The sequence below is a fragment of the Caloenas nicobarica genome, chromosome 3 (assembly GCF_036013445.1).
Source record: "Caloenas nicobarica isolate bCalNic1 chromosome 3, bCalNic1.hap1, whole genome shotgun sequence".
NCBI lineage: Eukaryota > Metazoa > Chordata > Aves > Columbiformes > Columbidae > Caloenas > Caloenas nicobarica.
The window spans coordinates 89,387,414-89,406,346 of record NC_088247.1 but is presented as its reverse complement, the minus strand read 5'-3'; the positions used below and the strand labels follow the sequence as shown (position 1 = coordinate 89,406,346).

The window sequence follows — 18,933 nt, the reverse complement described above, 5'->3', positions numbered from 1 at the left end:
AAACAAGCAGTAAAAAAATTGAATATTAGTTCTCAAAGTGACTGAAGGCCACTGTATATTCACAGGTCACAACAAAATGCATATTTTTTGGTAGTCAAAATCTAATAAAGTTATGTATCTTGGTAATGCAATACTTAACATGGTAAATCGAGGAAAAGATAACTTTTATGACATTTAAAATTCTTTAGCACAATTAAACTGAATAGGACAAGACTTTCATTTTCATATTTTGTTCTTTTGCTGAAAATAAAATACCCAGTGAGCGGCTTGAGACCACCTTTTCTAATGCTGATGTATGAGCAAAGATGCCACAACATGTGCTACGATTTCTAAATTAATTTCTAAATTAAGATTTCAATGCAAGTTGTATGACCAGTGATTATTTTCTTTCCTTTCAGAGTTGTGTGCATTGCTATTTCTTCATACTGTAAAGTTTGACCTACGATGATGACTGCTTAGCAACCACGGTGCCAAACCCTCAGTAGCTTAGCAGAATAAAATTCTGGCACCTAATTACTGCAAACCAAAAATATTGAAAAACAAGTACAAGCCTTACAGGTAACTACTAAATTCATTTACCGTTTCATATGACATGGCAAAGCTTGTGACATCCTCCTGAAAAACTGCAACAGACTCCAGCAAATTACTCTTAAATTTGGGCTGAACTTGAACCAACTCATCTTGAACTCTGGTCTGACATAAAAAAAGATTAAAATCAAAGTTATTCCTTTAAATATTAGGAGCAAATATTTGAGTTAAATATAAATAACAATTATTAAAATTCTGAACAAAAAATTATTCTTTGAAGAGAAATAGATTTTTTTCCTTTTATGGTGCTATATGTTCAATTTTTGAGATGAAAAATGGAGAAATAAAGAGAACTATTAATAACATAATAAAATCTCCCCTCCACCTTTAAGTGAATATGTTTCATTACAAGGGGGTGGGGCAATAAAAGGACACAGGAAAAAAAAAAATTATATTCCCTTCCTTTTCTCCCTTCAAAAAAGTCTCAAAACCCAAAGTGTTTGGGTCCTCTTCCTCATGGATGATTCAGTTTTCTCTCTTTTCTTTGTTTAAAAGCTTGAGAGAAAGAATCAAGAGCTACATGAAGTGCAAATGTAAAACACTCTTGAGCTCCAGAGCAACTAATCTGTGGGACAGGATCTAATTTAATTGTTCCAACAAATATCTGCATATTTCCATCTAACTTTCTACACTACAGAAAACACACAATAAACATTGAGCATTTGAGAGATATAAGGCTGCCCTAAGCAATAAAGGTAAATGCGCAATCACCACTTAGGGGTAAGGGCACTGGCAGAGAATGCACTTCTTAAAAACAGGTAATCTAAGGGTAGAAATCTTCCTGATCAGACAAAAATTACAAAAACCTGGAAAGGAAAGAGAGTACAAAGAGCAGAGATATATGCTTAAAACCTGCAAGAAAATATATCTAAAAATTACAATAATATTTACATTCTAAAGAGCTCTATAAAATTAGAAAATGGACATACTAATCAAAGGTATAGAAAATAGTGTGCAACTGAGGCCAAAAAGGAGAAAACAGATTGGAGTGACAATTGGTCCCACACTGTCATTTATACACCGAAAAAAGCACACGAAGACAAATGGAAAATAACATAGTTTTATATACTTACAGCTTTTTTCTGTAATTTATTAAAAGAATATCTGAGTGAATCAACTCCTTCTGATTCCTCTTTTGTAACCTGAATTTCAAATCTATTTAAAATGGCATAGGCTTCCTAGATTAAAAAAAGTAAACCTTAGGAATGACGCATTTTAATTTCATTTGCAGGAACATAGATCTAATTTGTAGGAAACATTTTAAAGAAAATCTGTTCATGTAATTTAGGCAAAAATATTTGTTTGTTGTGAGGGCTTTTTTCTTTCTTTTAATAAGGATGATGGATGAAGAATTAGGTAACAACAGCAAAAATATTTCTTGAAAGATATCTTGGTTGAAATACATAAAAAAAATACAAACACAATACAATTATTATATAAAATATATAAAATATATATCTCAATATATGTCAATAGTATTTTTATTCCAGTCATCTACATTTCACCTGAATGTAGATTTTGATTAATTTTTCCTAATTCTAAATAACTAGCACACTAAACTACACATTTTTAAATGTTTTACCATATCACCTATATTTATTACTATGTTTGCCAAGCTATCAAATGCCTGCATATATATCGCTTGTTGTCATTTGCAATTTGTTTGCATGGCTCCTGCTTTATCATCCTCCTCCGACAAACATGCCATTATCTAAAAATAAGATTATTTTCATATTTTATAGTTTCCCAACAGGTAGGCAAAAGATTTGCTAATGAAGACAAACAGCAGTATGCATTACGTTAGCTGCTCCTTTGACCCATAACTTGTATTCTATGTGGTTTGTGATGGTTGATAAACACAGTTGTTTAATCCATGCAGATATCTGCACTTAGATTTCTCTCCTATTCAGCTTCTGGGGGAGGTGTAGACTGAAACACTGAAGTTGAAAGGGGCCTCTGAAGATTGACTAGTTCAACCTTCCCTGCTCAGAGCAGGGTCACCTAAATCAAGTTGCCCAGGAACACGTCCAGTCAGGTTTTGAATATTTTCAAAGACAGAGTCCACAGCCCCCTCTGGGCAATCTGTTCGAGCATTTAAGAATGCGCGCAGTAAATTTTTCTTAGATTTAAATTGAATTTGCTGTATTTCAATTTGTGCCTGTTGACCCTTGTCCTTTTACTGGCTGACACTGAAAAGATTCTGGTTCTCTCTTCCTTCTTAGCCCCCATCAAGTACTTATATACACTGATAAAAATACTGCCTGCACCTTCCTTCTCCAGAATACCACGTCCATGTATTCAGCCTGAAGACAGTCAGGCTAAGAAATAACATTTAGTAGACATGAATATTACTTTACATGTTGAAATAATTGTTCAGGCTCTTCCTTCACTTTTTTAACCTCTACCCCTTTTGGATCAAAGAACTGGTTATATCTACCTTCAAACAGCCTCTGTACCATTCCTGGCTTACAAACTACCACATAAATTGTTAAGACAACACCAATTTCTTAACGCAAAACTCAAAAAAGCGACAACAATCCACTGAAAGTCTGGTATCATTTTAATAGAACAGTCTTCAGGAAAGAAAGTGTTACTATAGAGCAATACAATTTATTCTCCAAAAGGCAGATGAAAATGTAAACCAAGTGTGTTCTATTAAGCCAACTGTTTCAAAATGTGATAATCAATACCAAGTGCATATAAAAATCAGCTTCTTTCAGCTTCTTTCTTAGAGGGAAAACTAAAAGAATGCTGCAAGTTTCTGTGAGCATACAATGATGTGTGGATCCATTAATATATTTTGGCTATAATTAGAGGGGTTAGATGATCAAGATGTTTGTTTATAAATACAAAAAAGTTAAGAGGAGGATTAAGGCTAATGGAAAAGCACACAGCAAAAGGGAGAGTATTACTCCCTTGTACTCTCATCTGCTTTATTCTGCATGTTGTCTCCTAGACTGTATTTATATTATTATTTATTTGAGAGAGAATTATTTTTCTTTTCTGCATTTCTACAGTATCTAGCAAAGTATCTAATACCGATTCTTAATTTATAATAAAAATAACAACAAAAATATTACTTTATTTCCCATCTTCAGCCTTGATCCTTCAGGACAGTAAACTGTTTGGGGTCTCAGTTCATCTTATGACTCCTATCATATAACAACATTTTTATCAAGATAACAAACTAAAACTCATCTTACTTCAATAGGTCCCAGAGTCATATCCATCTCGATTCTCTTATCGCGTATGGCAGATAAAGCTTCCATTGCAAATCTGACATCATCTAAGTCACGCAGAGGTCGAGCCAATTTCTTTAAATGTTCACTTACGAATGCCATCATGTCTGTCATTTTCTTTTTATATTCCTCATTCATATACTGACAGAGCAGCATCTTCCAGGCTTTGGCTTCAGTTGCTAATGCTATTTTCAGTGGTGCTGATTAACAAAAAATAAATAAATGAAAAATTCAATCTACTTTTTTTTTCTGTGAAAAACCTCCCATATCATCACATATGGTTCTTTAAAAGCAATTATGAAAAGCAGGCAGGCAATCCAATTACTGCATTTTAAAAGTTACAAAATAATTTCAACTATATTTAAATGTTGTTTAATTGTATATTATGATATCTGTAAAGCATACTGGTAAATTTATCTAATAGAACATATAGAGAAGATGAATAAAGAAGAAAAGGCCTTCATATTAATGTAGATTCTCAGAGAACATTTTTGATATATTTTAACCAAATCTATAAAGATCAGTGATATTTAAATAGTTTATACCCATTGAGGAAATGGTATCTTGGGATTTCAATATGGGGATTTGGAGTACTTCACAACTAAAACTGTAAGATGTCACATCATATCATATGCAGTTTACATATAAACACAAACCAACAGTGAAGACACAGAAAAGCCAATCATTGGCACTCTAGCTTATTATCAGAATAAATTAGGATTTTAATAGGCAGCATTTTGTACTTTGGTGAAAGAAACTGAAACATACTAACAGCACATAACTTTTCTATTCACGAAACAAATTTTGCAGCAGATATACAGGGTGTTTCAAAAAGATGCACCCAATTTGAAATCACTATTATCTCTGTAACCATGAACCATCCACATATGAAACTCTTAGCACTTGAAAGGGTAGGGCACAGAGTTTCAAATGATTGCCACTAGATGCTTCTCGAGTGCAGAAACAGCCCCTGGCCTCAGTCATTTACAAGCCACACTTTGGAACTGGGTCCATCTTTTTGAAATACCCTGTCGCTTCTCCTTTGATAATATGGCTATTAGCATTAAAAATCTGATTCCTGAAGGCCAGGCATAATTCAAGAAAAGTATTGTATCCTGTCCAGAAGGTGGAATATGTGAATTATAATAAACCAATTTCCAAACCTGAATTGAATCTGAGAAAAATACCTGCTTCCCCAGATCATAAAACAATTCAATATCCTTATTCTGAACATAGAGAATTTGGCTCCCTCTGATGCAGTGGTCACAGATAAAGGAGTAATATGATCATCATCAAAAAACATATTCTTTTGGATAGAATAATATACAGCAAGAGTTTTACAGAGTGAATTAATCGGCTCCAGAGTGGTTTCATTAATAAGAAGGTGCATTCAGGAAGTGGATGTGGATATGCAGTCAGCAGTGTGACATTTTTGCATATTCACTGAAAGAAAGCTAGGGATAACACACCAGCTAGATCCTGAAATGAACTCTAGTCAAAGTGTGCAGCTTCTGTCTTCTGTGACGTAGGAGGAAGACAAATTGTACAGAGGTAATTTCTTAATCTAATCAATCTAATCTCTCAGAAGATCGGGGTTGCTCATTAGAAACACGACCACACCGGTATTTGGAAAGGGATACATTTACTACTTGTCCCTAGATAACAACCATGATAACGTCTCCCACAGAAAGCAGAAGAAAACAAAGAACAGTGACATGGGTCCAGAGAGGACATGTTAGCTACATAATAATCTGTGAGGTGAGAGGGATAAGGGCCATTGAAATCCTTGCTTCTCTGTCATAGCACAAAGAGCTTAATTGTTCAACAAGCAATTGTTTGAAGAGAATACATTTTTCCACAACAGATTTTTCTTCAGAGTACAAGATCAATGAGTACCACATTGTCAGGGTCACAGAAAGCCAGGTACTGAGGGACAGTACTCTATAGAACTGAGGAACACATGCTATGTAAGAGAACACATTCCAACACCAGGTCTTGGTGCCAGCTACTCCACCTTTAAAACTAGAGCTGGACAGGAAAACACAGGATATTCTGAGAGCTGTGGATGCTGAACATGGGAATGGCTAAGCAGACTTATCTCCTGCAGAAACAAACATTGATAGCAAAAAAGAAGCTAATGCAGCTATGTGCTAGTCTTGTGCCAATAGCAAAGAAGGCGATTTATGTTTCCAGTGCTCTTTATAATCACTAGCTGACCTGGTGCCAAAGAGGCATGCCAGGGATGATCAAATCAGTGTCAATACACATTCATTAGCTCTGTAGCAAGTCTCCACGATAACTTCACAGCCATGACAGAATTTAATTTCACCACTCCAAAGAGGAGAAGGCCGTGGGAATGGAGAGCTTTTTCAAGTCAGATTTCTTAGGAGGGTCTGAGTGACTCCTGGCTGACCAGTCAGGGAGGTCTCTTCATTAATTCTATTCATATTGTAAGCATTTATTTCAGATAATAAACAAAATAACACTGCACATACAAACATACAGAAATGTCATACCTGTATGCAATTCAATTGGACCAAGTAGAATAGTAGGGTTTAAATCTTTTGTCTCTTCCTCAAACGCAGCATAGTAAAGTATTTGTTCTTTAATTTCAGTCAGAGATGGACAAGTAGCAAAAAATTCCTGTGTGTAGTTTAAAATGTCAATCAACAAATGCCCTTTTTCATACTCGGTAAAACAAGCAGCAACAGTTACTCAGGAATTACTGAAAATACATACCAATATCATACCTGGTTTTAGCCTTCTGTAGCCTTACTAACGCATTGTAAAATGCACGTGATGAGGCATTCATGTTTATCAATTTCTCTGTCAGTAACTCCCAAGTTTGTTGGGAAATTCCAATCAAATTTAATAGAGAAACAGATATCCAAAACATGTTAAGTGTCTACTGGTTTTGTGAGAACAGGAGATGAAACAGAGATCAAAAAAATACACACTTACAGAGAGCTTACACTATTAGCCCAATTATGTGCAAAACAATCACAATAAAACACACTCTTTAAGTAGTTCCGTGAGCAGAACTCAAGTGATGAAAGGTTTCATGTTTCTGAAAAGCTGCATTTTAGATATGTTACACAAGAGCTGTATTCAATGTAACTACATTTGTGAGCAAGTAATAAACACTGAAAGCTGTTTCCTGCTTCTATTCTTCCATCTGAGAGTACCCAGACAGCCATTGAAAGGGTTATCATAGTGCTAAAGAAAGAATGCAGAAATTAAAGCATGTGTGTATAAAACTTAACTGCATTGTTATTGAGGCTTTCTCTGCAGCAGTATCCTTTTCTTCAGTCGTAACTAGATCAAACTAATAATATTTATTTGATTATATTAAAATTTTAATTAGACTAGCAGTAAATTCTCAGCTCCACATATAAAGTAGTTACAGAAATCAACTTTCTTCTACTGAGCCTCTGAATTCAAACTCACAATTAAAACTCTATTTTAGAAGAACAGTGTGAAACATTCTGAGGCAGAAGTCCCAGAGACCTCCAATTCCTGAAACTAACTTTTTGTTGCTGTAGTAGGTGCTAAATTTTTTAGCACACTTGAGAGTTCAAACAACCAAGAATTGAATAGAGGATACTACTTGGAATAGAAAATGCAGAGCTCACCTCCTAAAATAACTACAGGAAGGGTGGTGAATAAAAATATGTACTAAACTCAACGTAAATGCTTTCCATAGAGAAAAGTGCACAATTATCAGCACCGATGCTGTGGGAATTTCTATGGGTTTTGGTATACATCATGTCAGACTGGGGTAATCCCTTGTGGCCTAAAATCCAGAGTTCAACAGACAAAAATTAAAGTAATTAACAAAACCAGGACCAGTTTATCAGTTTCTAGAATGGTACAAAAGCGGAAAAAGCCAAACCCCACCACAAAAATTAGGTAGTATACTATTACTTCTGCTTAGGAAATATACTACTCTTAAGAAGACAGAATAAGAATTTCAGCTATTAATGTGGTTTTTACATCTTTTTCCTTGGTGTTTTCTGATTTTGAAAGGTAAGACTAATGAAGAACAGTCATGTAGGTGATCATCATTAAACTCGCCTGAATTTTGGCATCTCTATCTTCTGTCCAGAGCTCCTTATATTTCTGAAAGTCCTGAAGAACTTTACTAGCTGCTTCTCTTATAGAATTCACAGAAGAAGAGAGGAGCACAACTAATTTAGAAATGTCTTCATTTTCTGCAACGGCTGAGTAAAAATTTCTTTGCTTTCTGGCGATCACAATACCTTCAACTCCTTCTGTAAAATAAAATTATATGTAAAGGAATGAACCATTAAAAGGTTGGTTAGAATTCTCTTCTAAACTTACACGTGTCAAGTTAAGTAATGATGCTCTTCAGTAAGGCTAATTATCCTTCTTCAAATGTCTACCTGACTGCTTAATATTAAGTACCAAGCGCTAGTTAAGGCCAGGCTCTATGCAGCTAGGTCAAATTCAATCTAGAGTGAATGTTTCCAAATTGAAAGAAAATAGCCTTAATTCACAAATTTATTTTTTCCACTGTAATTTAATTGTAACTGGAACATGACAAAGCCTCATAAATAGTCTGTGTTATTTTATATTTTTTTAAAAAAAACATATAATTAAAGTTTTCAATTGTATAAACCCCTTAAAAGTGTGCAAGTTTCTTAAACTCTAACATGTTTCAAATAAATAACTCTTATCATTCTACTCAATGGCTTCAAAAAATATGCTTAACTTTGCCAAGAAATAGTTTGTCATGGTTTGAAGCTTGTCATACAAACAGCTAATATCAAAGTATTTTAAGTCTTGTCTAAAACAGGTTAGAACTGAACGAAGAAGAAAAGAAAAAAAAAAGAGCGAGAGAAAGGACAATCTAGAGATTTTCCTAAACCTCTTGTTTCCAAATATGCTTTCAAAGGCAGTTTAGACACTGGTAGCTGTTCCAGTTCCACTGCTGATGTTGAAACAGGAGCCCTGTCTCTTTTAAGAACTACAAGTAAGCTCAAACAGGAAGAAAATAAAATGCAATTTATCATGTCCCTCTTTCATCTTTGATGAATTGCTGAGACAGTCAGGGTCAATATAGACCTGATACCTAATGAGTCCCTTCTGTCATAACAATGCCTGAGCATTTGAAACAGATTTAAGAGAATGGAGAAGAAAAATCCACTCTTCCCAACACACACTTTGTTCAATGGAGGTAGATTTAGCGCAACCCCTCCTTCAGTCTGAAGACCTTTTCAGGGATCTGGTCACTGGAAACAACGTCTCAGATTGATCCATCCTTGCCACTGTACTCCATAGATCTCATTGACCAAACTTTAACATATGCCTCAGGTGTTGCTGACAAGTAATTTAAGGTCATGAAAGTGGTTACTTGCTGGTGTTGTATTTTGATACAGCAGAGGAAAAGGCTATGTCTGTCTGGTGATGATAGTTTCCTAACACCCTGCTTGAAGCCCATTAAAGAGCTTAAAATCATACAAAGCACATCAGTAGAAGAATAAAGTCCCAGATCTGGACTATCGAAAAGAAAAACTTTCCAAAATGTTAAAGATTTTCCAAAAGAATCACAATAAAGATACATCTGTATTGTTGATCACTGGCTCAGCTAAGCAGCTACAAGATGGTAAAAATACATTGGGGCTTTTGTGGATGCTCGCAAATAATATGGGGATATGCTTAAAAATAGTATTAAGGAAAAAAGTATCTGACTAGAATGGATGCAGGTCTATCTACAGTCAGAATATTCACATGAAGAAACACTTGAAATGTTTTATAATTCATTAAAATAGCTCATGTTTTATCTCTATATTCCAATGAGAGCTAGTTTACAATCATTGTTTATGGTTCCAACTATATCATTATGGCTACATCCCACAGTAAGTATGTAAAAAGATGAATTAACAAGCTTACTTTGCCTCAAATTAAATAGGAGATTCAGAATCTAGCATTTTTTCTAAGATGTTTTGCTTATTGTTTCTCATAGTTCTAACATTTATGTAAGCCTGTAAAGCTATTTCTTAAAAATACAGCTAATTAAATAAAAATAACCCTCCCCCAAATAATTCAAGATAATCCAGAGTTGGCCTCTTTAAAGAAAAATGAGTTTATTCACAAATATTTATATACAGCAGTTTTATTAAAGTAAAAATTTGAAATAAGTAAAAACCAAACAAACATACACTTACTTTCCCCTTTCGCCTTTTTTTTTCCCTTGGCTTTTTTTCCTGGTGATCCAAGGCCTGCTGAAGATCCTTCCCGTGTGCCTGGTTCTGTTTTTAAATTAGATTTTTGCACATGTCTCTGTCCCCACTGAGCAACTCCACGACTTACTTCCAGTATTAACTGCATCATGCGATTGATGGCCTGCTGTATATCGTCTAAACTGGGAACAATTATCTGTTTAAAACAGTTGAAATATTGTTGAAATAAATGCAACTCATTGACATTTTTAAAGACCTCAGTTTTACTCCACTCATAGTGAACCACAGAACTTGCCCCAGAAAAAAAGCTGGAAAATGTAACTTTAACAGTTCATCTCGCTGAGAATTGCCTCTAAAGAAATGAAACATACTCTACTGACCTATTTGTACAGTCATACTGTGGGTAAAATGACAAGCATGTGTATAAGTAGATAGTTTTATTGTGTTTTTTTATGGTTATTTTTACAATTCCAACAACATTTTAAACAGCATTTTTATAATGACTTTTATAGGGTGTGGGAATACATTGCAAGCCTTGTTTCCTGCATTCTAGAACAAAAAGCATTAAAAATTGCAAGCCAAGCTCCCCCTCTCTGTTGCTCTTAACCATTGGATCCTAAATTCTGTGAAAGAAAGTTGTAAGAGGAATGGTCAAACAAATACTTAGGGACAGGTCATTTTAAAGAAGATTTACAGCTACGTTACCTCTCCTTCTAAGTGTTTATCTATACATATATTCACACCATGGGTAATTTCAGGCAAACAAAATCATCTGGATCAAAGTGTCAAAGGTCCTAGTTGAATAAATACTGAATGTTTCTTTTCTCCCAGATGTAGCATTACCTCAAAAACTTTTGCAAGATCACAGTGTTAAGTAAATTAATGAAACTCCATGCGGGATCTCTACCTGTATATTTGGCAAAGATTTCATATCATAATTCTGCGAGCAACCTAATGCCCAAGTCAGAAGAGGAAGAGAACTCATATTCAGCTACCAGAGTACATGATAAAAAGAACTGGCAGGAAAACAAGGATTCTTGATCTGAATCAAGAGCAACTAGCTATCAGAATAAAGCCAAAAAACACAGGCTCTGGTCTGCTGTCATCTGCACTGTATAAATGCTGGCAGGCTCCCTTAGCATAACTAGGAATGATGCAAAAAGGACTCTCCCAGAAAAAAAATTCAGGCACAGTTTGGTGCATGAAACATGACAGGGGCTGTTCCTAACACACAGTTTGAATGCAAGCTCCTGAATTCAGGAAGAAAAGCTTTTACTATGGTGAATACACACCATTTCACGTCAGCGCACTTGGGCCTCCAGCCTGTTTTATTTAGTAGTACACAAACAGCCATGAAATCCAGAACCCAATATTTTTTGAACTGTATTGGCATCAACAGTGCTAATTGTGACTTTGTCCTGTCCTTGTTTGAAAATAATTCTATGTAGGACAAGGAGGAGTAAAGGCACACGTCAGTTTCTCCAAAATACTAAGCAGGAGGACGAACCTACCTGAGAGTGACCTAGGAAGGAACAGAAAAAACAGCGTTTCTTGTTGAACTTCAGAAGAAAGATCACTCTTGTGATACGCCCAATCCTCAAATATAGTTTTCAGAACATTATCTTATAGCTTTAATGAGCAAGCTGTTATTTTGAAATGAGAAAATCATAGAATGATGGAATAGTTTGTGCTGGAAGGGACTTTAAAGATTATCTAGTTCTACCCCCCCTGCCATGGGCAGGGACACCTTCCACTAGACCAGGTTGCTCGAGGCCCCATCCAGCCTGGCCTTGAACACTTCCAGGGATGGGAAATGCACAGCTTCTCTGGGCAACCTCTTCCAGTGCCTCACAACTCTCATCATGCACAAGTACACACACACACAGTGTGAATGGACAACAGAATGCCAATATGAACACTGGTTCAATGTCAAAGGAATATCACCTTGGAACAGAACCTTTCTTTCATTATAATTTCATTAATATAAAGCTTTTCATGTTTATAAAACTGCTGGATAACATTAAGTTAACTTCTCATATATAAAATAAAATGCCACACATATTGCTGACACAGACTGATCTTACTCCACAAAAGGAAAACAAATGCATGCATTTGTTCTTTGCAATCAATCTGTTTGTTTTTTCCTCTGCCCACAGAAATCCACAGCTCTTTTCTGGTTTTTGAATCTTCTCCTTTTGAATCCTCTCCTTCTGGTCACCTAACTTTCTACTGAGATGACTAAAGTCAAACTGGGCAAAGATAATGTTCATTATTTTTTGCAAAGGATTTTAATCACTCAAGGAACAAAACAGTTAAAAAACAAACCTGAAAAATCTATTCCAGCAATGCAACTGCTACACGTGAAGAACTGTCATCATTCTGCAAAGAGCACTAATAAACAGATTGCAACATAACTGCTGAAACACACAAGCATGATAAAAGGCCAGGTTCTGCAAGTATGACTAAGACAGAAACCAGGAACGTTGGCACCATGAGCACATTTCATCAGTGCTCTCAGTGCACTGAAAGGTCTGAGGAACTGTTCTTCGGAATGGATGCTGGTTCAGTAGAAGTGTGCCCACATCCTGTGCTTGAGCAAATGCAGAGATAAGACAGTGTATTTTACCTTATCTATGTGACATATAACTTACCATATTGGGAATAGAAAGGTGTACTTCTGCTTTTAGAAAAGAAGGGACCTCTTCAGGTTTGCTTGAACGTTCAGAAAACTTGCCTCTACCAAATGTAGCTTTGCTGAAAATAATTTCGAAACGTCATAAACACTTCACAATGAAACTCCCTATCTTAGAAATATACTTTTGAGCTATGTTTTCTGGGCAAACCCTCATGGAGAATTATCACATTAAGTTAAGAACTACTTGACAAAATTTACAGAAACTTCTTGTTTAAAGGATAAAGATAATAACCAGGGCTCCATCATTCAGACAAAGGTTACCTTCGATCCAGCCACCGCTTTAAGAATTGTTTATCCAGAATATTTTCTGATTCTGGATTTTAATCTCTCAATTTAAGAATGATGGAACTCTGCCAGTGCTGTGAGTAGGACATAAAAACATTTTACTGACCATTTCATGCAACAACCTATCAAAAGTAAAAGTTGCCTCATTATGTTTTAGATAAATCTTCAACAGAACAGAAAAAAGTTTCACAGATAACAAGCTAGTGCAAAATTATTAACACATGAGCTGAACCCACTCAAAACTAAAACTAAAAACAAAGGGCAAAGTACAATTTCTAAATGCTATGACACGACATAGTGACCAAATAAGGGAGGATTCAATAATACGATACCATAAACAAATATGAAGGACACATGCCTATTGACATCAGTAGGATCAGGTTTTCAATACAATTTCTAGGAGAGATGTCCTCAGAAAAAGAAAAAAGTAATTCAAGCTTCAACATACACTAATGACAAAATACCATCAGCTTCATCTGCTTAAAATAAATTCTCTTAATAGAATGCTAAGTAGGCTTTTCAACATACAATACATACTGAAGCAATTATGTCTCTGAAGCGTATGCCTGTTTGAGCATAGAAGAATCTATAGAAAATACACTGAATATAGGAGAATGATAAAATCATATCGATCTTGCCATTATATAGAATTAATAGAGTGCATGGATGATCTTTAACACATGGGAGCTTTGAGTGCATAGCCATGGTTGCAGAAATAATCTGAAATGAGATGAACATATAGGCACACTGCCATACATGACCTAGAATGGTCATTTAAATTCTAGTTATTTGTGTTGGAAAATACGTGGTACTAACAGCATCTTGAAAGCAATCCCAAGGGAAATATATGGGAATAAAAACAAAAGAGTACAGACAGAGGGGAAACAGTAGTAGAAATAAACTCCATTTTCTGCACAAAACAAAATGCATAGACTATAACTAACAACGTAAAGAATTGTAGCATAAAAGAAAAGTATGGGCCCAAAGCATCACTGCAACAAAAAGAGAAGGTTCTCCAGGTTTTGCTTGAGCTAAAATGACCAGGAGGTCTGGAACTGTTTGACTAATGCATGTATCATTACACATGTGAATGCATATTTTAATTATTATATTAAGAGAGAAATAACTTTGTTCTGGTAATTTTATTGAATAAATCTTTCATTTGCAACTTACTTTGAAACAAATATTCTTTTTTTCAGACTATCCAAAGAGAGCCGAGTGGCTTTCTGGAGGCTGTCTACCAGCTGGTAACTGAAATATGCAACCATCTCTTTACGTTTCTGTAATAAATAAAATGTACATTATTCACTATTGTATTCAGGCAGAAACCTGAAGATTATTTCAGATGGTTTTAAGTCAAACATATTAGTCTTGTCTGAAGGAATTTATGCTGTAAGTTACACGAGAAACACGGGGAGAAGCTGGGGAAAAAATAGCTTGTAAGTAAGTAAAATCTGACTGAAAAAGAGAATATAGCATTTGAGGAAACTCAATTTGTCTTAGAGACAGAATACAGAGATCTGGCTGAAGTCCTTCAAAGAAACACTGATGCATATGTACCCTTTTCAAATAAGAAATAAACACAGTAAAACCAGACTGTCCTGGATTAAGAACATAAAAATACAGCTACGTGTAACAATCACCAGCACAAAACAGCAGAATGCAATCTTGTAACATCATTGCATTTGTGCCTGCAAGTTTATGAGTCTTTGTTCTCTACTTCTACTTCCCTTCTCTGCTGAATATGAAGAGATTGTATTCAAGGAAATGGTACAAAAGTGATTTTTCTTGGTGCCGTTGGAAGAGGAGCATAGAAAGGATGAATGTTTCTGCCCATCCAAGAAGGAAAACCTGTATTACAACTTAGGCACAAAATTTTCTCCAAACTTTTCCACTTAGCACTCACATATCAAGAATTTGTTTAATAATGGTGATAATGGGAATAACATGGAATATACTTGTGAAAGCTAAAATCTACCTGAAACTCACTTTATAAGGAAGCTATTCTGTCATTTTTACATGGCATTTGATATTCTCTGTGATGTCTTTCTGTAAGACTGATATCCAGCTACCAAAACTCAAGATACTGTTTACTAATCTGATTGGTCCAAAAAAAAATTCTCTTATCACAAAATACCTTTTTAAATTCATCTTCTTTATCAATGCGAAAGGCTGCAGAAGCATTCTTTTCTCTCTCCTCATTACTTTCAAATGCTATACGTCTTCCTTTTACTGTAAATTTAAAAGAAATGTTTTTCCGTTAAATGAACATTGTGTTCTGCTTTGAAGCATGCTGTCCCCCCTCTTTACAGGCAAAACAATATTGCTTTTTGTGTTAGCAGTACCTGGATCAGATAATTGGTTTTATTTCACAGGGGTTTTTTTGTTTGGTTGGGTTTTTTTACACCAGGAATGTGGCTAAGAGCCAGCCTGTAAGCTTCAGTCTAATAAACACCATGCACTACAAATATGCTAATAAAGATAAGTAGGCAGACATGGATATATCAGCTGGAAACAAACAAACAAACAAATCAACATAAACAATTTAACAAAACACAGAGAAGTATCTTTTAATCAGGTTTTTCTGGTTGCATCATATTGAACTACCTGAAGTACTGACTCTGACTATGCCTCTATACCTGGAGGAAACTGAACCCAGAATGAAAAAAATCCTGTATAAGGAAAGGAGTTCCATTACTGATTAAGCCCCCAAATACATTTTTCTTTAAAACAGAATATTGTTCTCCAACTATAAACTATATCTCCTATAATGGTTACAGGACCTCCTGAAATCTTGGTAACACACTGCAGAGCAGTATGAACCAGCCATATTGATCAGCTGTGAGACTGATATGCTAGCAGTTGGTAGTCAACTGACTGTACTTAAACTGACCAACCAGTAAAGCACTAGTATTTGCGATAAAATTCTACGACAGCAGAAAAGTCACAGACAGAGGGACAGTACCCAATATCTGACATAGCTGAGAAGAGAAAGACACTATTTCATTTCATGGAGGGGAAAAAAGAAAAAAGTTATGAGTGATTATGAGAAATGGAACCACCACTTTCTTTCTCTAGAGCAAATATCTTGGTAATCTAAACACAAGGACAGAGTTTAGTTCTAGAAACCCCACCAATACTGAATTAGCTCTGTATTTCACAGGGCGGTGGTTTAGTTTAACAGTGGTAAATGAAAGCAGAACTGTGACACAAATGAAACCGTAGTGAGAAGGAGAAGTCTGAAGACAATTAGCTAAAACAATGAAATTTTGATATGTACTAGTTAAATCTACAGAACGAGGAACAGAAAATTTTATTTAAATAATCAACATCAGCTACCTGGTGATGCATGTTTCTCTGAGGTTTTCTTAGATTTAATTTCATAATTCTTTTCAAATATAGATATTAGTTCTTGAACAGCATCTTCAATTTGTATGCTTTTGTGGTTCAATAACTCAGCACGTTCTTCAGTATAAGTCTGTTAAATAAAAGTACCAATTAATTAGTATTACTGGTTATCTTACTACTGTTGCTCTTCATGGAGAGCCAAAACATTTACCTCAATATTGCTTTCTTCAGACTGAGACTATTTCAATGAAACAGCAACATTTTAAAAATAAAACTGAGAAAACAACCCCCAAATCTTTATTCAAAATTATAAAAATCTTCTGTTATATTATCACTATGTTTTTACTGTTTGGGTTTAAAAAAGAAATCAATTTTTGAAATGCAATGGTATTTTTAAAGGTCAGAAGAAAATCCTGAATATTGCAGGGAGTTTAGAGTCTGAATGTGAAATTACCCAAATACTCTTTCAACTGTTCTCAACAATTTTATTTACTTATACTAATTTACTAATTAAATACATATTTAGCCTCATTTGGAACCAGTGAAACTTTCTCAAATATACTTGTTGGAAGGTATTTTTTGCCTTCTCCTTTAAAAAGAAAAATAAGAAAAAAAAAAAAAAAAAAGGCTGTGTATATCTGAGTATCTTCATACAAAAAAACCCCACCACTCACCTGACGGTGAAGCAGTTATATAAATAAAAATTATCTATGATATATTACAGGTTAAGTATCTCGAATACCTAAGAACCAATTTATCTTCGTATAAAATCTTTTAACCACAATATTTTAATTTAAAAATGTTCTGTATTTCTACAGTGAGAAGAACTGTTTTCTAGTTTCATATTACTTTACTAGGGCATTGTTTCTAACATACTCAAGAATTCAAGTTAGAATATGTAAAGTGGCACACACCTCATTGTGGGTCAACAAATTCTCTACTGTGACAGCTCCATCTACTGGTAAGACAATTAAGAGAGTATTTGATATTTCTTTCAATATTGAATCAATCCGCACTTCACTTAAATCATTAACCTAAAAAGAGAAAATTGTATTAATACCATACATTTATTTTTAAAGCATAATGTATTCTATTTTCGAGATTCTAACAGGCGTAAAGTGTTTTGCAGGAAAAAAAAATTGTATCTACCCAGTGAAAACGCAAGAACCTTACATCATAGAAAATCCTCTAAGAAAGTGAATAATAATAAAAAAAAAAATCTGGGGAAAAATCACCAACACAAAAGACTTCAAGATGAGAGAAGCAGAGAAAAAATGAAGCACAGCAATGCCTCATTAAGTTATGGTAACTTAGGGGCTATTAACAATGGCTAAATATAGTCTGTTTTTACTGTGAATTATTCCTCTATTGTCTACAGAGGGAATCTGGGGAGAGAAGTACCCCCAAAAAATTTAGCCTTTGTTAACATGTTCCATTGCAATCTGGAATACGAACAATGAAAGAAAGTCTGGAAATTATATGGTTATTGTTGCCACAGAAAATGAGAACCCTATTGCTAAGAGTGGATGCATTTAAATCCTGCACAGTGTGATACTACAATTCTAAAAAGATCAGTAGTGTCCACAATTTCATTTCAGGCAGTCCTTTAAAAACAAAATCTTGTAATTCTTAAGTATCTGCTGGTTCTATGTTGGGAAACTGAGACATATGAATCCTTGAAAAAGGGAAATCTTTAGAGGAATTCGATGTTTCCACTTATTCACAGATTTCTGGTTATCAGCACCATATTTTTAAATTCACTGTATGATTAAAATTATTTCGCAAAGAGTATAAGCCAAGACTACTTCTGCAGCATAACAGCAATGATCTAATCTTTGAATGAGCTTCTCTTGACAGCATTTTGAGATTATGAGTCTTGGAAATTAAATGAATGAGTGACAATGGAAAGAATCATCTCCTGTGCCCTGAGAAAATAATCAATCCATCCATTAATGGAACAGAAAATAACTCTTGCTCCACTATCTTATCCATGCTAGGCTCCTGAAGAATCCTTGCTGTTTTAACAGCAGTTTTAGGCAGATGGGCAGATGAGTATAGATGCAAGACAAGGAGAGGCCTGCTGTAACTTGCTTGATGGGTTAGTCTTCAGCCCTACTTCTTTTATTCAACATAGCTTTTCACTGGGTTTTTGATTCTAAATTACAGCATTATCATCATTCAGTCAACTATTTTGAAGTGGCTTTGTCATGCCAGAATCCAAACAAAGCTGACTTCTCTCCAATTTTTTAATTTTTACATGAAATATTGTGCATCTGTGATATCTTGTTCACCACAGTATCATTTACACTTCTGTTTTACATCACTTTTCCCCTATTTGTTCACGATATCCCATTCACAGGAATCAAGGGTCTAACCAAGTTTACATCTTTTTGTATTCATATGGGAGGGGCAAGAAAGACAGAAATACACACAACCTATATGTTTAAGGAAAATAGAGTATGTCTACAAAAGACATGGTTATTTCAGGTATACTTAGGCTCAAAGAACTATTAACTTCTTAAATAGTGAATATTTTTTCATCTTTGGGTTTCAGTGGCAAACAGAGCACTCAATC

At 34.8% G+C, this 18,933-nt stretch overlaps 1 protein-coding gene across 1 annotated transcript in view; it reads right to left on the bottom strand.

Moving 5' to 3' along the window:
- Positions 1-18,933, bottom strand: part of DNAH8 (dynein axonemal heavy chain 8) — a 138,230-nt gene that overhangs the window by 92,717 nt on the left and 26,580 nt on the right. Inside the window, exons 20-30 of the mRNA XM_065630428.1 lie at positions 17,273-17,392; positions 16,350-16,488; positions 15,148-15,242; positions 14,184-14,290; positions 12,682-12,784; positions 10,016-10,226; positions 7,902-8,095; positions 6,344-6,470; positions 3,792-4,027; positions 1,662-1,766; positions 580-693 (exon numbers count right to left, since the gene is read on the bottom strand). Of these exons, the coding sequence (XP_065486500.1) occupies positions 580-693; positions 1,662-1,766; positions 3,792-4,027; positions 6,344-6,470; positions 7,902-8,095; positions 10,016-10,226; positions 12,682-12,784; positions 14,184-14,290; positions 15,148-15,242; positions 16,350-16,488; positions 17,273-17,392 (1,551 nt within the window). The remainder of the gene's footprint in view (positions 1-579; positions 694-1,661; positions 1,767-3,791; positions 4,028-6,343; positions 6,471-7,901; positions 8,096-10,015; positions 10,227-12,681; positions 12,785-14,183; positions 14,291-15,147; positions 15,243-16,349; positions 16,489-17,272; positions 17,393-18,933) is intronic.